At 38.7% G+C, this 22,345-nt stretch overlaps 1 protein-coding gene across 8 annotated transcripts in view; it reads right to left on the bottom strand.

Moving 5' to 3' along the window:
- The window catches only part of MTUS1 (microtubule associated scaffold protein 1), a 173,062-nt gene that overhangs the window by 50,989 nt on the left and 99,728 nt on the right, over positions 1-22,345 (bottom strand). For 7 of the 8 annotated variants that reach the window (XM_039256311.1, XM_039256312.1, XM_039256313.1 and 4 more), the window contains one exon: positions 17,238-17,276. In XM_039256311.1, the coding sequence (XP_039112242.1) occupies positions 17,238-17,276 (39 nt within the window). Of the gene's footprint in view, positions 1-151; positions 464-17,237; positions 17,277-22,345 lie in introns of those variants that run through there. The other variant, XM_039256317.1, reaches the window with a different exon arrangement.

The following is a 22,345-nucleotide window of genomic DNA, read 5'->3' as shown; positions in this document are numbered from 1 at the left end:
AAAGCTTATTTTTACAAAGTAAGCTTCGTTCTCTCATTAGAGCTTTCTTTCCTCAATTATCTTATCTCCTTAGAACATTTCTGATAAGCAGATGCAAGTTAATCAAGATGTCCCGCATGCAACACTAAACAGATATGTACCCAAGACAAACCTGTATGGAAAATAACAGTGCTTTTCCTAAACCCTGAAGGAAGTCGAAGATTTCGAAGCAACCCTTTGGCAGTCAGTCGTACGTGAATGGTGGATAAGGAGAATTTGGGAGACAACAACATGTCTTCAGAGCAGGTGAAAAGATGTCACAGAAGAAACAGCTTCCAGGCACTATCACATACTGTCTCTTTAAACTCGGTGCTCTTCAAAGCCAAGAAATCACCGCGGGGGGAAACATGCCTACATAGCCAATGTCATTCCACCGCACATACACAAAAGAGAAAAAAAAAAAACAAACAACAACCCGAGCTATCCAAGGGTTCCTGGCTTCCGTTTTCACTTCCAGATGTTGCCCAAACAATACTCTTCCTCTGAATAAAATCTCCTCTTAGCGGATCCAGCAGTCAGCAGCCTCTCAATTACATCACACTGTACATGCTTGAGGGCTTGTTATGGTTTTCATCAGGGATGATAAAGGGGAGGAGAAAGTGGGTGGTCTTTGGGGTTTTATATAACAACCAATAATGTCACTGATTCTCGAACTACGTGAGAGGTCAGTAAGGGAAATTAGCTAGGATGAGTCCCTACTGTTTACTTGGGATTAGGGAGAAAATTAAGATTTCATTACAGTCATCCATATTGATTAAAATTTTTTAATTATATTCACACTAATGAGAACGGACATTTTTTCCCAAGTATTTTGTATATAAATCTCTATATAAACCTGATATCTTGGATGCACTTTTTTTTAAATGGCTCAAGTAAGGAGTGTTCCCAGTTACAATTGATAAAACTTCTATTAATGACAGGCTGATAAAAGGTTATAGCTCAATTTGAATAGTCATGTTCTGAGGAACTCACTAACAATCAAGAAAAAAGATTAATGCAATTTCTCTACCAGTTGTAATATAATAGTTCTAGAGGCATAAAATTACTTGGGCCGCATTCTGAAGACTGCAGTTATTGCTTTACAACTGGCATTTAACGGAAAATCAAGTGGCCTCTCTTCATAATGTTTGGAACTTTGCACAAACTGGGATCGTCTTTACTGGCATCTGTTAAATGCTTTTTTTGGTACAGTAGTTTACAAAACTACATTAAAATATGATGACAAAAACTCAAAGTACATGATGGTGTGGGTATAAGAACATAGGCAACATTCTTCCTTAAACAAAAGTAATGTCATTAACAACCAGGAATAACCCAACATTTAATACTTTTTAATTTAAAAAAAGAAAACAGTTTGTAAAAAATGACCTATGCTTGTTTCCGGATTTCCTTAGAAAACAAGACTTAGTAATAGAAATAAATGTGGAAATTGTTAGCTGTAAATAACCCTATTACGTGCTATCAATATATGCAGGGAAGAGCTACTGTCTTAGAAAACCTACAGAACATTTAGGGTGTGAGGAGGGAGGAAGACTGGCAGAAAGGAAACAGAATAGTTCCTTCTCCCTCTTTCCTCAACCCCGGAGCCTGCAATCGGACAGGCTGTCAGCACAAACTCAATTACCTGTCACGGGTCAGCTGTGGAAAAGATACAACTTGTTAATATGCAAGGTGGACCTCAAGAACACATTGCACCCTTGGCAACGGAAGGGCAAATAACCAAGGAATTAATAAAGAAAAGCCACAATGAGATGTTGGCTTTTCACTTTATCACAGTTATCACAGTTAATTATTGAACAACACCCTTTTTCCAGATTCTGCATATTAATAACCCATAACCACATCTCCCCTTCTCCCAAGAAACCTGTCACAACTAAAATATCAATCAGTATTAAAATCATAAATAGAATAAAATGAAGTATCAGCATTACAAACAGACCTATGCCACCTCATTTTGGACGTCATGCAGTTTTTTAATTTGGAGTTTTTTTTCATTTGTTAAGTAACAGTAAACTCGAAGCTGTCCTGGTGTAAAGGGAAACCTTTTAGCCTAGATGATTCATAAGAAGAAATCAGCAACATGACACCAATTCTATCCATTAAAATTTTTACTTTAATTACACTAAGATATACCATATAGTAAATGTCACTAATGATCTTTTAAAACAGCAGAACAAAGAACTCCAAAAATAAAAAGCAGAAGTGCTAGTCAGAAAGTCAAGGGAAAAAGACCGGTTCTTGCTTGTGTAGTCAGGTGGACACACACACACACACACACACACACACACACACACACTGCAACTCCAGCTGGGTTTTCACTTCCTTCCCAACATAGTCTGCCCCCTAGTGACAATCTGGCACAAGTGAGCCAAAGAAGAGGAGCCGCCTTTTTTTTTTTTTTTCAATAGTTTATTGTCAAATTAGTTTCCACATAACACCCAGTGCTCATCCCCACAAGTGCCCTCCTCCATGTCCATCCCCCCTCCCCCCCACATCCATCAGTCCTCAGTTTTTGTCAGCATTCAAGAGTCTCTCATGGTTTGCCTCTCTCCCTTTCCCCCACCATTTCCCCCCTTCTTCTCCCCCTTGTTCCTCAGTTAAGTGAGGAGCAGCCTTTTCATGAATAGTTAACAGCCAACTCAACATTATCTGTGTGCCAGGCACTCCCCTAAATACTTCATATGTATTCACTCTTTTTTTTTTTTTTGGCAATTTTTTAAAGTTTATTTATTTTGAGAGTGAGAGAGAGAGAGAGAGAGGCTCTGCTCTGTCACCCCAGAACCCATGTGCAGCTCCATCCCATGACTGTGGGATCATGATCTGAGCTGAAAGGGTTGGTGGCTTAAGCGACTGGGCCATCAAGGCACCCCTGTATTCACCCTTTTAAATAACTGCATGAGTGGTTATTGTGGAGTTACAACTATTTTTATAACATATATACTTTGTGGGAGGGGGGTGGACAGGGAAGCATGGAGTTAAAAATTGACTCCTAAAGGTTCTTTGATTACTTATTTGATCGGCCATAAGCACTTGTACATTATCTGTAGTTTCTGAAGTTAACACCAAGTCAAGAAGAAGTAGCTAAAGATAAGTGCCCATCTTTGGTATTACGCAAATTCCTAATTGAAGAGAATATCTAAAGGTCATCAAGAATAGGAAGGAAAATAAGAAACTTTTGGTACTTAAGAACAATGTAACTTAAAATTAGGAATAAGACAAGTATTTATGAAGGGCCACAAAGCTTGTGTTAGGATGTCAAGTGGAAAAACAAAACCATGACTTAAAATTATTTGTATAGTAGGATGTCAACTTTAAGGAATAAAAAAATATTGAAGGAAACATACAAAAGTGTCAGCAATCCTCTGAGATGGAATAGACAGGATTTTCAACTTTTCTGCTATAGGTTTAAAAAAAAAAAAGATCACAGTGCCAAAAAACAAAAACCACCAGACTTTTAAGTAAGTTGAAGTGATAGAATAGCTTTATAAAAAGCCTATAGAATAAGCTGGCTTTCCATTAATGACGCAAATAATGACAAACCATTAAAAAATTATGGAAAGTCTTAGCAAGATTTAAAAACAAAAAAGATATGATTTGGACGATATAAGGATTTGACACATGAATATGTTATAGTTTTACAGTACATTCAAACAAGAACCACAGATTCTATTGCAGTCTGTGAAAGTACATGTGCACGCATGCATGTGTGTTTAATCAGACTTGATTTAAAAAACAGTAGAGTTACCGGGAAAGGAAATAACCGTCAAAACTAAAAGGCAACTGACAGAATGGGAGAAGATATTTGCAAATGGCATTTCAGATAAAGGGTTAGCATTCAAAATCTATGAAGAAGTTATCAAACTCAACACCCAAAAAACAAATAAGCCAGAGAAGAAATGGGCAAAAGACATGCTGGCTAACAGACACTAGAAGAGATGCTCAGTATCACTCATCATCAGGGAAATACAAATCAAAACCACAGTGAGATCCCACCTCACACCAGTCAGAATAGTTGAAATTAACAACTGTGGCAGATGTTGGTGAAGACGCAGAGAAAGAGAAACGCTTCTACACTGTTGGAGGGAATGAAAGTGGTGCAGCCACTCTGGAAAACAGTATAGACATTCCTCAAAAAATTAAAAATAGAATTATCCTATGACTCTGCAATTGCACTGCTAGGTATTTATCCAAAGGATACAGAAGCGCTTTTTCGAAGGGGCGCATGCACCCCAATGTTTACAGCAGTGCTATCGATGATAGCCAAAGTATGGAAAGAGTCCAAATGTCCACCGACAGATGAATGGATAAAAAACATATGGTATATATACACACTGGAGTATTACTTGCCAATCAAAAAGGATGAAATCTTGCCATTTGCAACAATGTGGATGGAACTAGAGTGTATTATGCTAAGTGAAATCAGTCAGAGAAGGATATCCTAAGACTTCACTCATATGTGGAATTTAAGATAGAAAACAGATGAGCATAGGAGAAGAGAGAAAAAATAATATAAAAACAGGGAGGGGGACAAAACACAAGAGACTCTTAAACACAGAGAACAAACTGAGGGTTGGTAGAGGAGTTGTGGGTGCGGCATTGGCTAAATGGGTGAGGGGCATTAAGGAAGACACTTGTTGGGATGAGCACTGGGAGTTATATGTAGGGGATGAATCACTGGGTTCGACTCCTGAAATTATTACTGCACTACATGCTAACTAACTTGGATGTATAGTAAAAAAAATAAAAAATAAAGAACAGTGACATTATGATTGTAGATATGATTCAAGCATCCACTGTGCAGGGCTGATGAGGCAATGCAGGGGTGCTAGGACTGATATGTTTACTGTTAATGATCATGAAGAACCTGCTGAAGATTAATGTTTAAACCAGGGACTCAAGCATCTCTATCCAATCTCCTCCAGAACACTAACACCAACTATATGCAGTCTAAACGTTTATCTCCTTACTTTCCTCAACACAACACTATTCCCACATTTTCTTCATTTTTATGCCTCATAATCTTTACTGTGTCACATTCAAATCTGTTTCAGTTGTAGAAAGTTCAGCTCAGCATTCAGTCTTTCCATCATAATGTCCTTTTCCTTAATAGGAAGAAAAATGCCTATATTGTGAATAATTATCTTAAGATTCAAAAAAATAATTAGAAAAAAATTTCAGCCTCCACCCAGTTATAAGATTATAGGCTCTCCAAGATCAGTGATGTTGCCTTTTATTTCTTTGGTCTCACGAACACGAAAGTGGTTTTGTTGTATCTATGTAAAATGCTTAAGAAAAACAAAAACCCATCTTCCCCGCAGAATATTTTAAAAAGTCAAATTACTTATTTATCACAATGCTCTGTAACCAATTTTTAAACTTAATACAAGCTTAATAAATTTAGTAAACTTGAAAACTTTCCACTTATCTTTCCAAGGCATTAACTAACGCTCTAGGTTGCTTTTTAAGGGCTCCGAAACGTTATTAAAATGTTGGCAGCATAGTTTACACAGGTGGTTTCACTTAAAAAACAGGTGTTGTTTAAATCATTCAGGCTGTTTCCAATTTTCCCTCCCTCTAAACAATTGTGAAAGGCAATAAACGCATAGGTCCATTTTTTCCCCTTTAAGTGGAATTCCCGGGTAGGAGCCGTCTGTTGTACGAGCCCATAGTGCCTGCAGAAAGGCTGGGAGAGTTCATGCACCTCAGCACCACGTATGCGGTACCCACCACTCACCCATTCCCCAAGACCGGCTATTGCTCTTAAAGACAGACGAGCACTGACTACATATTTTGCTTAGCAATTTATACATTACTTCACATTTCTTACCCCTTCAAATTTTTCTTTCATATCTGTCCATTTTACCCTTCTATAGCGGGCTCATCCTTACGCGCTGATTTGGAAGAGGCCTACATGGAATAAACATGTTACATAGGTCATCCCCGTTTGCTGTTTGCTATGTATATTGTTTATCATTTTTGACAAAGAACCTATTAGTTTCAGCTGTAACAACATGATTCAGTACTCATATAGCCTGAAAAATAATCACCATAGAGTCTACTTATCGTCAACATCCATCACCGTGTTTCTAATGTTTTTGACAAAAGGGAAGTCTAAAACGTTTCATAATTACTCTTCTTTTGTACTCATGTTCCTGGAAAAAGCCCTTTTCTATCCAAGCCTGTATTCTTAATGCTCTGATCATTCTACTTTTTTTTTTTTAAAGTGTTTTATTTATTTCTGAGAGAGAGAGAGACAGCGTGAGCAGGGGAGGGTCAGAGAGAGAGGGAGACACAGAATCTAAAACAGGCTCCAGGCTCTGAGCTAGGTGTCCACACAGAGCCTGACGCGGGGCTCGAACCCACAAACCGCGAGATCATGACCTGAGCTAAAGTCGGACGCTTAACTGACTGAGCCACCCAGGTGCCCCTCTACTTTTTGTTTAAAACTTTGATCGGTATGGAACAGATTTGTACACAGTGTGTCAAGTAGGAAAGTAACTCGGGCTGAAAAAGATAGCCTTTGTCCCAACAAGATTTACTAATAACCTACACATTTCCTTGAGGTGAAACGCTACATCTACCACATTATCAAAACAGCATCTGCTCTTTAAGGAGGATAAACGTTATAATCATAAAACAACAATGAAAGACAGGCTCATCCCTATTCTCACCAGAGGAAACTCTGGCCACACCAGTAATACCTCATCAGAGCAGATGAGCAACTCTCAACTGTTTCCCATCTTGGAAATAAGGGGTACAGAAAGCAACCCTATCCTCTGTGCTGTATTTAGTAAATGAATATGCACAAAGCACTGCATTTTCTGACCTGCAAGGCAGACACCATGGCACCTGAGTCTGATGATCTTGTGTAAAACAATCAGGGGGCTGGATGAAAACATCTCTCATCCTTTGGTATCCGAAACAGTTTTAATGGGTGGTGGAACCAAGGTAATTCTAGTATGTGGTATGTGCGACATCTTCCTAACAAACAGTAAACGAAGTTTTATTTAGAATCAATGCTGGCTAAAATCTTTTAGCATAAGATTCTTTAAATAAATTACAGCAGCTAGACCCCATGAGGATGGTTCTTGACTTTAATCCACTTTTCCTGCTTGCTTTATGGAATTAAAATAATTGAACATCCAGCAAAAGAACTCAGAATAAGCCCCTAGAATCCTAAGAACAAGGGGAAAGATCACATCATCGCCAACCTGAGCAGCAGAAGACGCTATCACTCGAGAGCTTTTTATAACAACACTCCTATGAAGTCAAAATTACTCCTATACTGGGAAGTATTCCCATAACATTCCACATCCCAAATGAGAAATTTGAGACTTGGAGAGGCTAAGTAACCAGCCTAAGGTCAGGACACAAGCAGAAAGTGGCAAGACCAAGGTTTAAACCAATATTCAAGGCCTAAAAAGTGTATTCTCTCTCTGCTCCTCTTTAATGTCTTATGAGATAGTGAAAGGGTCTTTGAAGTAACTGATTAAAAGTTAAATTAAAAACAGTGACATACATTTCAACTATTACATTAGCCGCAATTTAAAAATAATATCCAATGTTGCCTAGGGTATGGGGAAGCCAGCCCTCTTATGTGGCAATCATGATATAAAGGGATAGGAACCTTTTGGAAAGCAATTCCATTATCTCAGTGAAGTGACTACAGATATGCCCAGGTTTTTATTTACTTAAGCTATTTTCAAGGATCTGTCGCAAGAAACTCCGCCCAACTTCCAGAGTGAGAAATGTCCATCATAGAATCATTTACATATGTGATACAGAGGAAGCCCTCATATTCAAGCAGAACAGTTAAAAGTTGCTACACATGCTAAATAAAGTCGTCATTAGGAGTGACTGCTCATGTTAAGAACAAAACAGAACATAAAGTTATCTAGATTATATTTAAAATCACCAATAGAAAAAAAACACTAAGGGGTGATTTTTAAACCTCTACCTGCTGAACTTTTTAGAATTTAGCAAACTGCTACAATCAAGAAATGGTCAGCTTACTCTTCACCACTATTTGTTGCTTAAAAAATAAAAACTATCTCAAAACCACGGTACAATTATCTAAAATTTAATGCCTGGAGGAAGGTGTGTGTATGTGAAACAATGTCTTCTGTATCATCTAAAAGATCCTTTGCAAGTAGAATATGAAAGAAGTCAAGGTGCTCTGCAGTCATAGCATATTATAGCAGCTAGAAACCTTAGTGGTAGATCATTTTAATTACAAGAACACTAATATCAGAGAGGTTACATGAGCCACCAAAGTTATCAGCTGCTTGGACACCACTTCTTAACGCCCAAGCTGTTGCTCCAAAAGTCAACACACTGACTTCTCAGGGGCTCGTCAGAATGCCAGGTTAGTCTCATGATTCATACGTTCCATTTTTTTCTCATTTAATCAGCAATTAAGTAGGGTTTGCCATTCTGATACCCCTACTTGTCAAGGGTTACTGATTTGTCAAGGGTCAATGATATGCTTTGGAAATGAGGCATGATGTCAGTACAACATTGTGAAAAGGAAAAATGTCTAATGCTAACAGTTTATTGTATGAAGGGATAATATATTGGGGTGTTTCATATGCCTAAGAAAAATATCTGTTATAAACTTGAGACATGAATGAAGAATGCCTTTCCATATTTCATATTTAATTCAGATTAAGATAGGCATATTAGATTTATTTAACCAGCACTTTTACTGTGACCAATATCAATGGCACCTTCCAAAGCACAGAAAAGTCACATACCACTACTGGCCAAAAGAATTGAAAACTTGCATTTTGAAAACTACAAAAATTACTGAAACTGAAGAAGATCTAACCAAAAGGGAAGACCTCCCACATTCATGGATCAGAATACTTGATACTGTGTGAATGGCCATACTCCACAAATTCATCTACAGATTTAATGCAAGCTCTCTCAAAACCCCAGCTTACTTCTTTACAGAAATTGACACAGATCCAAAAGTTCACATGGAAATTCAAGGGATCCAGAATAGCCAACAAAAGATTTTCAAAAAGAACAAGTTAAAAACCTCACACTTCCTGATGTCAACACTTATTATACCACAGTGATCAACAGTGTCATATTAGCAAAGACACACACGGATCCACAGAACAGATCTGTGAATCCAGAAATAAAACCTCACATTTACAGGCAACTATTTTTAACAAATGTGCCAAAACATTTCAAAGATGGAAAGACTACTGTTTCCAGCAAATGGTGCTGGGACTACTGGATATCTACATGCAAAAGAAGAAGACTGGACCCTCTACTTCATTGAGAAAAATTAATGGATCACAGGCCAAAGCCTAAGAGCTAAAAGTATAAAAATCTAAAAAAACACATGCATAAATTTTCATAAGCCTGCATGAAGCAATGGATTCTTCCACAGAACATCTAAAGCAGAGAGAAGATCAAGGTGGCTGAGGAGGCGGGTGTCCCGAGCTTACCTCCTCCCCTAGACACACCAAGGCTTCAACTACATATACAAGAACTCTCTGAGGATGCGCTGAAGACTAGCAGAACAGCTCTTCCACAGCCAGAGATAATAAAGGAAAAGCAACATCAAGAAGAGGAGAGGGGCAGGAACGCAAGCTGTGCGGGGCCTAAACCTCCAGCACAGCAGCACACAAGCAGGAGGGCTATCACAGCCCCAGGGATCCTCTCTGAGGAGCAGGGGGTTCAAGTCCCACATTGTGCACCTTCACCCTGAGGACCTGGCACCAGGAAACAAGTCCCTGTAACATCTGTCTTTGAAAATCTGTGGGGCTTACCGTCTAGGAGAGCTGGAAGACTACAGAAAACCAAGACTCCATTCTTAAAAGGCTTGTGCACAAACTCACCTGATCTGAGACATAGAAAAGCAGCAGCAGTTTGAAAAGCACCTGGGCTATACATGAAAGAGACTTGCTGACTTTTAAGACATGTGCTGAAGAGGCACGGATTCTAAGAACTTACTCCAGAATGGAAGTGCTACCAGGTGCCATTTTTCTGCCCTTCTGCATAGCTGGCCCAACACTGGGGGAGACCTCTTCTGACATTCTCCATCTACATTACTAGTACCACTCGCCCTGCGCTACACTCCCCTGTGGTTGTGCCCTGTTCAACACATCTCCAAAGTGGCTCCGGCCCATCTCACCTAGCAGGAGGCCCCAGTTGGGACCCATCTCCCCACCACCACCCAAGAAGCTTCTATCTGGAACATGCAACAGGGAGCCTCAGGCAGAATGATGCCCCTCCAAAGCAGCTACTGCCAGGAATTGGGAGAGGACTAGCCCCACACCCCAGTTTACCCACAAGAGCAATGATCCAATGAAAGAGGAATGAACACAGCCCAAAACATGGAGGCACCATGGAGTGACTTGTTTTGGTGACCAGGGTAGTGGGGGGTCAGGGGGTGGGTTGGGCTTCCAGGCCCCACAACACATTTTCTACATAAAACCAATCCTTCAAGACCAGGAGACACAGCTGATCTATCTAATACATGGAAACATACAGATTCAGGCAACATGAGGAGACAGGAATATGTTCCAAACAGAAGAACAAGAAAATCCTCAGAAAAAGAACTAAATGAAATGAAGATAAGCCATCTACTTGCTAAAGAGATCAAAATAATGGTTATAAATAAACTCATCTAAAGCAAGAGAAGTATTTTTTTTTTAACATTTTATTTATGTCTGAGAGAGAGAGACAGCATGAGAAGGGGAGAGTCAGAGGGAGAGGGAGACACAGAATCTGCAACAGGCTCCAGGCCCTGAGCTGTGAGCACAGAGTTCGACGTGGGGCTCGAACCCATGAATCGTGAGATCATGACGTGAGCCGAAGTTGGCCGCCCAACTGATTGAGCCACCCAGGCGGCTCTAAAGCAAGAGAAGTATAAAGGAACAGAGTGAGAACTTCAATAAGAGATAGATTACATTAAAAATAACAATCCTAGATAAGAATACAATAATGGAAATGAAAAATATACTAGAGATAATCAGTAGATTAGAGAATGCAAAAAAACAGATAGGTGATCTGGAAAACAAAGTAGTAGAAATAATCCAAGCTTAACAGCAAGAAGTAAAGAAAAAAATTAATGAGGGTACTTTAAGAAACCTCTGGGATAACATCAAGCATCCTATTATTTGTATTCTGGGGCTCCATAAGGAGAAAAGACAGAGACAAGGAGAGAAAATATATTTGAAGATATAATGGCTCAAAACTTCCTAACGTGAACAAGGAAGCAGACATCCAGGTCCATGAATCACAGAAAGCCCTAGACAAGAGGGCTGAATCCAAAGAGGTCAACGACAAAACACATTAATAATTAAAATGTCAAAAATGAAAAGTAAGGAGGGGCACCTGGCTGGCTCAGTGGGTAGAGCATGCAACTCTTGATCTGGGGATTGTGGGTTCAAGTGCCACACTGGGTGTAGAGATTACTTAAAAATAAAATCGTAAAAAATAAAAGAAAGATAAGGAATCTTAAAAACAGCAAGAGAAAAGCAATTAGTTACATGTAAGGGAACTACCATTAGATTATCAGCTGAAATTGCAGGCTAGAACTGAAAGGAAAAAACCTACAACCAGAAGACTCTTCCCAGCAAGATCATCATTCAGAGTTGAGAGAGAGAAAAAAAGTTTCCCCCCCAAAAAAAGTCAAAGAGGTTCATCACCATGCAGTTTCATGAAATGTTACTGAAGACTTACAAGAAATGTTAGATTTATTTAAGCAGAAAAGGCCATAACAAGAAGAAAACAATGAAAGAAAAAAACTCAGTGGTAAAAACAAATTTATAGCAAAAATAATGGGCCAACCACTTATAAAAATAGTGTCAAGATTAAAAGACAAAGACAGTGAAATCAACGGTCTTTGTAGTAATTAGGTAAGGTATACAAAATAAGATGATGTAAAATATGCATCAAGAACATCAAACATTGTGAGAGAGGGAGTAGAAATATAGTGCGAAAGTGTTCAAACTTAAGTAACCACCAATTTAATATAGGGTGTTATACAAAAACCAAAGGTCAGTAAAAGATACACCAAAAAGACAGAGAAAGGAATCCAAACCTAACACTAAAGAAAATCATCAGGGGGGCGCCTGGGTGGCTTAGTCAGTTGAGTGTCTGACTTTCGCTTGGGTCATGATCTCGCGGTTCATGGGTTCGAGCCCCGCGTCGGGCTCTGTGCTGACTGCCAGCCCAGAGCCTGGAGCCTGTTTCAGAGTCTGTGTCTCCCTCTCTCTCTGACCTTCCCCTGCTCACGCTGTCTCTCTCTCCTAGAAATAAAAAAAAATAAAAAAAAAAAAAAAAAGAAAATCATCAGGACACAAGGGAAGAGAGCAAGAGAAGTAGAAGGCAATAGAAAAGAACTACAAAAACAGCGAGAAAGCAACACAAGTGCAATAAATTCATACATCTCAATGATTACTTTAAATGTAAATGAACTAAATGCTCAAATCAAAAGACACAGACTGGCTGAAAGGATGAAAAACAAGACCCATCTATATGTTGCCTACAAAAGATTCCCTTTCCATGTAGGCACACAGATTAAAAGTGAAGGGATGGAAAAAAATATGCACTGCAAATAGAAACAAAAAGAAAATGGACAGCAATACTTCTATCAGACAAAGTAGAATTAACAAAAGCGGAAATTACATAACAATAAAGGGTTCAAGACATTTCTCCAAAGAGGACATCCAGATGGCCAACAGACACATGAAACGATGCTCAGCATCCCTCCTCATCAGGGAAATACAAATCAAAACCACACTGAGATACCACCTCATGCCAGTCAGAGTGGCTAAAATGAGCAAATCAGAGAACGCGAGATGCTGGCGAGGATGTGGAGAAACGGGCACCCTCCTACACTGTTGGTGGGAATGTAAACTGGTACAGCCTCTCTGGAAAACAGTGGGGAGGTTCCTCAGGAAACTCACAATAGAACTCCCCTATGACCCAGCAATAGCACTGCTAGGAATTTACCCAAGGGATACAGAAATGCTAAGGCATAGGAGCACATGGACCCCAATGTTCATAGCAGCACTCTCCACAATAGCTAAAACATAGAAAGAGCCTAAGTGTCCACCAACAGATGAATGGATCAAGAAGATGTGGTTTATCGATACCATGGAATACTACATGGCAATGAGAAACAATGAAATCTGGCCATGTGTAGCAACATGGATGGACCTTGAGGGTGTTATGCTGAGCGAAATAAGTCAGGCAGAGAAGGACAAACATCATATGTTTGCACAAATAGGAGGATTAGGAGGAACTTGACGGAGGAACAAGGGGGAGAAGAAGGGGGGAAGTGATGGGGGAAAGGGAGAGAGGCAAACCATGAGAGACTCTTGAATGCTGACAAAAACTGAGGACTGATGGATGTGGGGGGGATGGGGGATGGGCATGGAGGAGGACACTTGTGGGGATGAGTACTGTGTGTTATGTGGAAACTAATTTGACAATAAACTATTTGTAAAAAAATAAATAAATAAATAAATAAAAATAAAGGGTTCAATCCAACAAAAACAATTTACCAATTGTAAACATCTATGCACCAACATAGGAGTACCTAAAAAGATAAAGCCAATATTAACAGACATCAAGGAAGAAACTGACAACAGTTAAACTAGAGGACTTTAACACTCCACATACACAAGTAGATATCATTCAGACAAAAATCAATAGGGAAACACTAGCCTGAAATGACATATTAGGCCAGATGGACTGAACAGATATACACAGAACATTCCATCCAATATAAGCAAAATACATATTTTTTCAAGGGCACATGGAACACTCTCCAGGAGAGATCACATGGTCGTTCACAAATCAAGCCTCAATAAATTGAAGAAGACTGAAATCATATCAAGAATCTTTTCCAACCAAAACAGCATGAAACTACAAGAAAAATTAGGGAAAAAAATGGAAAACATACAAACATGTGGAGGATAAGCAACATATTACCATTGTGTCAATGAAAAATGCAAAGAGAAAATAAACGAAACACCTTGAGACAAAAGAAAATGGGAAAACAACATTCCAGAACCTACAGAGTGCAGTGAAAACCTGTACTCTGTCCATACCACCCAAAGCAACCTACAAATTCAATACAATTCCTATGAAAATACAAATAACATTTTCCCCAGTACTAGAACAAATAATCCTAAAATTAGTATGGAACCACAAAGGACCCCAAATAGCTAAAGCAATCTTGAGAACGAAGAACAAAGCTAGATGTATCACACTCCCAGATTTCAAACATTACTACAAAGCTACAGTAATCAAAACAGTGTAGTAATGGCACAAAAATAGATACATACATCAATAAAACAGAACAAGAGAACCCATAACCAAACCCATGCATGTAAGGTCAATTTACCTACGACAAAAGAAGAAGATATAATGGGGGAAAGACAATAAATAAATTTGCTACTTGCAAAAAACAAAACAAAACAAATCCCTGGGCCCCTTTTTTACACCATACACTAAAATAAACTCATAATGGACTGAAGAGCTAAATGTAAGACCTGAAACCATAAAACTAAAATAAAACACAGGTAGTAAACTTTGATATCAATCTTACAGCATTTTTTTTGGAGATGTCTTCTCAGAAAGGGACAATAAAAGAAAAAACAAACAGGACAGTATCAAACTAAAAAGCTTTTGCATAGCAAAAGGAACTATTAAAAAATGAAAAAGCAACCTACTAAATGGGAGAAAATATTTGCAAATGGTATATCTGATAAGAGGTTAATATCTAAAATATATGAAGTTTTATAACTCAACACCAGAAATGAAACAAAACCAAGTAAGGGTTCAATTAACAACCGGGCAGAAGAACTAAATGGACATTTTTGCAAAGACATATAGATGGATAAGAGATACATGAAGATGCTCAATGTTACTATTCATCAGGGAAACACACATCATAACCTCTAAGAGACACTACTTGATACCCATCAGAATGGCTATTACCAGAAAGACAAGAAATAGCAAGCACTGGTGAGGATGTGAGGAAAAGGAAACCATTGTGTGACATTGGTGGGAATGTAAGCAGGTGTGGCCACTATGGAAAGGACTATGCTGGTTCTTCAGTAAATTAAAAATAGAAATGCCATATAATCTAGCAATTCCACTTCTGGATACTTATCTGAAGAACACGAAAATACTAATTTGCTTTTGTTTGTATGTTGTTTTGTTTGTCTTTTTAACAAGCACACCCAGCACACTGGGTGGCCAGTGTGCAGCCCAATGCAGAGGTTGAACTCACAACCCTGGGCTAATAATACCAAGAAATGAACACAACTAAGCCGCCCAGGCACCCCAAAATACTAATTTGAATATATATATGCACCCCTATGTTCACTGCAGCATTATTTGCAATAGCCAAGTATGAAAGTAACCTAAATGTCCATCGATAAACGAATGGATAAAGAAAAAGTGATATGTGTGTGTGTGTGCACACATATATATGTATTGCCATATATATATATTCACATATATATATATATCACACACACACAAGGTGAAATATTAGCCATAGAAAAGAATGAAAAGATACTCAACATCATTATCCATCAAGGAAATGCAAATCAAAACCACAGTGAGATACCATCTCATACTCATTAAAATGGCTATAATAAAGAAAGATAAAAGGAAGTATTGGCAACAATGTGAAGAAATTAGACCCTTCATACACTGTGGTGGACATGTAAAATGCTGCAGTCACTTTGGAAAACATCTGGCAGTTTCTCAGTTAAACAGAGCTATCATACCATATAGCTTCCTATTAAAGGCAATCTGATTTTCTTTTTTTAATTTTTAATATTTATTTTTGAGAGACAAAGAAACAGAGTGTGAGCAAGGGAAGGGCAGAGACAGAGACAAACACAGAATCAGAAGCAGGCTCCAGGCCATGAATTGTCAGCACAGAATCTAACACAGGCCTCAAACTCACAAACCATGAGATCATAACCTGAGCCAAAGTTGGATGCTTAACCGACTAAGCCACTCAGGTGCCCTAAAGGTTATCTGATATTTAGCATAAAGTCATTCTACAGCATATTAGCTCTCCTTTTCTCCCAAATACCAGGATGTGCTAGAAATTTAAAGCAAAAGAAAATAAAAATCTCAAAGTGTGTAGAATAGTTCCATTTTCTTTTTAATCATAAAAGATTTAGTAAGAATATATTAAAACTCAGGCAACTGGGATCTTTAGAATTTCAGTCACGTTGGATGATTGAGTCTTCTCTAGCTTTAAGACCTTAGAAAAGGTTAGCAATTGTGATAAAATTCCCTCACATGTCCCTGCTTTATTAAGTTGAGAAACTGGACACAACTTGGAAACAGTGAGGATATTCATTATTCGGTATATTACATTATTCACCCTATTTTCTTAAATTACTATCTAAATACAGGGCATCAGAAATTTATACCTCTTGCCTAATTTTCTGAAGACTCCTGTTCATTTCTGGCTCACCACTGTGTCCTGAGCACTCAACACTGTCACAAGCATGTAGTCAATGTGCTATGATACCTTTCTCCCTTTTCAGTAGCCGTTCCACTCTCCAGTGTACTTAGAAGCTACCTACTATCTTATCACTGAATATACAACAAGAGAACACAGGTAGTAGAAGGGGACCTGATTGGCCATAGATCAAACATAGGAACTGCAGTGAATACATTTTATGATTCTTTATGGCTTCTCAAGAGACAAAACTTTTAGATTCTCAGTTGTGGTTCAAATGGGTTGAGGCTGCGAGCTGTCTTAGAGACAGATGCAAGTTTGTTCAGTAGAAATGTAGAAAAGAACAGAAAAATGTCAAGCTGCTGAACTGTTAAAAGGTGTTAAAACCTGATATGGAGATTTAGCGACGAAAGACTACCAAATTTGAAAAGAACATTTACTGTAGAAAAAGTATACTCTCCACTTTAGAGCACATTTTTAAAAAAGGATTTTTAAAACACTAAAATGATTATTAATAAAACATCCTTTTGGGTCAGATAGCTGGCCGATCATGCTGACCAGGTTTTAACCCGTGCCAATCCAAGTCATAATCAAGTAAGTTTACGCCACAAACCTAAAATTCTATTTTAAGCAAAACAGTGAAAATTCAATATAAGCACATTTAAATGCTTTCAACGATAACATGACTTTACAAAAAGGTTCTTTTTCTCTCTCCATATTTAAGGTTGTCACTTACCCACATTAAAAGCCGTAAACAGATTTTTTCTTGAAGGACCTAAGAAGTAAAAGAAATATTTGTTAGATGCCCACATTTTGAATGAAATATCACACAAAAGTTAGCCATTTTAAATATATTTTCTTTAAGAATTTTTTTTCCAATGTTTATTTATTATTAAGAGACAGAGACAGCATGTGAGTGGGCATGGGGCGGAGAGAGGGGACGACACAGAATCCGAAGCAGGCTCCAGGCTCTGAGCTGTCAGCCCAGAGTCCAATGTGCAGCTCAAACACATGAACCATAAGATCATGATGTGAGCCGAAGCTGGACACTTAGCCAACTGAGCCACCCAGATGCCCCTGAAAATATTTTCAAAACAAAAAAAAATATTTTGAAAAATATCTAAATTTTAGGTTCATATGGGAAATACCACTGAAATACAGTCAACTTTATCTAGTATATTCTAACTGTAAAATAATTTTCCAGGGGTCCCTGGGTAGCTCAGTTGGTTAAGCATCTGACTTCAGCTCAGGTCATGATCTCACAGTTCACGGGTTTGAGCCCCGCATCAGGCTCTGTGTTGAAAGCTCATGCTCTGTCTCTGTCTCTCAGTAATAAACATTAAAAATTTTTAATTCAAATAATTTTCCAAATAACAGCAGAATGATAGTTAAAAGGTGATATGAATTCACTGTCACAAATTAAATATGCTAGGAAAACTGTAAAATATTTTCAGTCAAGAATAGCTGCAATGTGAATGTTAACAGTGCTGGATTTACACACATATTACACACTTCATGCTATTCCACTGCTAACACAGCAAAAAAGGCAGGGCATTATGAAAGACAGCCACTAGTGTGTGATTTCTAAACCTGCCAGGCATTAAACCCAGCCCACTTGCTATTCAGCTACAAAGGAAATAATATTGAAGCTTTTTCTCCAAACTGACACAATATGAAACACAACCAGGGGCCCTTCCGCCATGTGCATGTCTATCAAACCACCAAGAAGACTACAATTTTATTTGTCAGTTATACGTTACTAAGCTTATAAAAAATACAAGTGGTGTTAACAAGTGCAGAGCTACAAAGATCAGTCAATAGAAGAAAACTAGAAGTGCTTCCACTTGACCAGAGATTGTCATTTCTAGAGCGTAATCGTCTGCAGATGGCTAGAGGAGCCGCCACATTCTATCTGAGAAGTTTACAGACACCACAATCTCTTACCATTTGTGGCCCTTATAAATGAAAATCGTTCGTTCCCACGTAACTAAAAACTGTGTGATACAAAAACTGGCAAATTCAATAGCAAGACATTTTAGAAAACTGGAGTTCCCTATTCTATATACTTATCAGTGGAATCATGAAGTTCTAATCTTCCACAAGTTATTTAGGATCAAATTTTGACACCTAACAGCTCTGTTGAGTTACTGGTGTATGTAGTAGATGCTGGGGCTTCATCATCATCAATAAAAACCACGGATTCCCAAACCAATGTCATTCCAGCAAGAATGTCGTCCCAGCAAGGGGTCATCTGATACTTTAGAAACGTAAGACCATGGACAGATAAGAACAACCTACAGGCACACTTAAGAATCTTTTTGCGCATATTTATGCCTATTTTCTATTCAATAGTTTACAAAAGGGAAAGCATTGATCAACACTCACTAGGTGTTGAACCTCAAGTCACTATAGGATTCTTTACACACTTACACACACACACACATACAAATGTTGAGGATGAGCAATGGACACTCTCACACTGATGTGAGAGACAAACACCTTTCTAGAAAAGTAATGTATTAACAATTTCAGCAAGATTCATACAGTTTAGCCAGTAACTCCTCTTTCAGGGATATCTCATAGAAGTAATTAGAATCGGAAGTGACAAATGCTCACATTCAAAAATGTTCGCCCACCTCAGAACCACATGCCATAGTAAAAGCCAGAAATTGTCCACCACCATGGAGTTGGAAAATAGACTTAAATAGCTATTTAAAATGAAGAAGCTCTTGTGATACACCACTAAACAAAAAGCAAGGCACAACAGAGTATACACATTATTTTTTTAAGTTTATTTATTTTGAGAGAATGAATGTGAGCAGGGGAAGGGCAGAGAGGGAGGGAGAGGGAGGGAGGGAGAGGGAGGGAGAGGGAAGAAGAGGGATGGAGAGAGAGGGAGAGAGAGGGAGAATGAACCCAAGCAGGCTCCACAGTAACAGTGAGAAGCCTGACTCCTGCAAACCATGAGATCACGACCTGAGTTGAAATCAAGAATCAGATGCTTAACCCACTGAGCCACCCCTGAGCGTGTATACATTATGCCCTTGTTTTCTTAAAACAAAAAACAAAACTATCACTTATGCGGAGGGGAAAAAATGGAGGAAATGCAATAGCTATTTCTAGTTGATGGGATAAAGGAGGACCCTGTATGTGTCTGGGTTTTCCCTGACATTAAAACATGTTTGCGCGCGCCACTGTGTCTACTGCCACATTCAGTTACTGTGAAAAGTAGAATAATTAAGGGGCTCCCGGGTGGCTCAGTCGGTTAGGTTTCCAACTTCGGCTCAGGTCATGATCTCATGGTTTGTGGGTTCGAGCCCCACATCAGGCTTTTGGCTGACAGTTCAGAGACTAGAGACTAGAGCCTGCTTTGGGTTCTGTCTCACTCTCTCTTTCTGTCCCTGCCCCGCTCATGCTCTGTCTCTCTCTCAAAAATAAATCTTAAAAAACATAAGTAGAGGAATTGGGGCCACCTGAGTGACTCAGTCAGTTAGTTGAGAGTCCAACTCCTGATTTCAGCTCAGGTTTATGATTCCAGGGTTGTGGGACTGAGCCCCGTGTCAGGCTCTGCATGGAGCATGAAGCCTCCTTAAGATTCTCTTTCTTCCAGCAGGAAACAACCTCCTTGACCTCCACCGCAGCAACTTCTTACTTGACACATCCCCAAAAGCAAGGGAATCAAGAGCAAAAATAAACAATTGGGACCTCATCAAGATTAAAAGCTTCTGCACAGCAAAGGAAACAATCCACAAAACTAATAGGCAACCGATGTAATGGGAAGATAGTTGCAAATGACATATCAGATAAAGGGTTAATATCAGGAATCTATAAGGAACTCACCAAACTCCACACCCAAAAAACAAACAACCCAACGAAGAAATGAGCAGAAGAGATGAACAGACACTTCCCCAAAGAGGACATCCAGATGGCCAACAGACACATGAAACGATGCTCAGCATCCCTCCTCATCAGGGAAATACAAATCAAAACCACACTGAGATACCACCTCATGCCAGTCAGAGTGGCTAAAATGAGCAAATCAGAGAACTCTAGATGCTGGCGAGGATGTGGAGAAACTGGCACCCTCCTACACTGTTGGTGGGAATGTAAACTGGTACAGCCCCTCTGGAAAACAGTGTGGAGGTTCCTCAGGAAATTAACAATAGAACTCCCCTATGACCCAGCAATAGCACTGCTAGGAATTTACCCAAGGGATACAGAAATGCTGATGCATAGGAGCACATGTACCCCAATGTTCATAGCAGCACTCTCCACAATAGCTAAAATATGGAAAGAGCCTAAGTGTCCATCAAAGGATGAATGGATCAAGAAGATGTGGTTTATCGATACCATGGAATACACCATGGCAATGAGAAACAATGAAATCTGGCCATGTGTAGCAACATGGATGGACCTTGAGGGTGTTATGCTGAGCGAAATAAGTCAGGCAGAGAAGGACAAATATATGTTTGCACATATAGGAGGATTAGGAGGAACTTAACTGAGGACGATGGGGGAGAAGAGGGGGGGAAATGGTGGGGGAAAGGGAGAGAGGCAAACCGTGAGAGACTCTTGAATGCTAAGAAAAACTGAGGACTGATGGATGGGGGGGAAGAGGGGTGGGAATGGAGGAGGGCACTTGTGAGCACTGGGTGTTATGTGGAAACCAATTTGACAATAAACTATTGTAAAAAAAAAAAAAAAAAAGATTCTCTTCCTTCCCTCTGCCCCTCTCATGCTCTCAAAAAAAAAAAAGAAAAAAGAAAAAAGATAGAGAGATTATCAAATCAAAAGGCTAATTCTTTTGTGTTCAAAAGAGAAGCTCGTGACTACGCCTTAGGATCATAACCTACTAACTTGTATTTGCTTGAATCTAAGATAAAATTGAGATGTGTGAAAGTCTACTGCCTGTAAATGGTGTTGTGGAGGCAAATATTCATCAGTTATATTTGACAATATGTTATCTGTCCAGTTTTTAATACTTCTCTGGACTCCATTATCAGTTTACTTATACAAACAACAGTAGAGCTTTCATTAAACTATTATTTTCTAATTGAAATTGTCTATAAAGAAAACATTTGCAATCTATTTGTCCTTTTATTAATAATAAAAAAATCAAGAAAACTTGTTAGATGTATCTTAACCTAGGTATTAGGGTAATGTATATACATATTTTTAATTGTGTCCCCAAATCATTAGTTGCTTCTTACTCTGTAACTAAGCAATTTCATTCTGTTAAAACTGAAATACTGGAAGATATTTTTCCTGTCACTTATAAAATGGTTATACCCTGGAGGAACTAGAGTAGCTGGGATCTACTAGTGGTATAAATAAAATACTTTTCTAAAAAAAAAAAAACCTAGCAAACCCCACCTCTAAAATGGATCAGAGATTCCAGCTAAGTTTCTCCTTCCTACTTCTTTCAGGTAAGAAATCTTTCAATTCACTAAACACTAACCCACCTTCTAATGTGCTTCAGACCCACTTTAGACTTAGTGATAAAGCTTCATGAGAACACTCCATATTAAGTATACACCACATATATGATAAACCTGAAAGTTATTCTTCATAGCCACGGCAATTTCTAAGTGAGTAATACAAAAAAAGAGAAGAGAAAGAAGGGAGGGGGGAGAACATGGTTTGGACCAAAGGTGGGAAGTAAATTAAGCATTTCTACCTCATTGTTCCGGATCACAATCTTCAAATAATTTAACCCTGTAAGTCTTAATCATTTTCACCTTATACCTGTGATCTATCTCCTGATTTATATGCATCAAGTTTTAACTACAGAACCCAGTGACCCTCTGAAAAAGAAAGGCTCCCTTGATGTTAAAATGCATTATG

This window comes from Hyaena hyaena, unplaced genomic scaffold, assembly GCF_003009895.1.
Source record: "Hyaena hyaena isolate Hyena2069 unplaced genomic scaffold, ASM300989v1 scaffold_562, whole genome shotgun sequence".
In the NCBI taxonomy this organism is placed as follows: domain Eukaryota; kingdom Metazoa; phylum Chordata; class Mammalia; order Carnivora; family Hyaenidae; genus Hyaena; species Hyaena hyaena.
The sequence above is the reverse complement of the archived record's forward strand: the minus strand, read 5'-3'. Positions and strand labels throughout refer to the sequence as shown.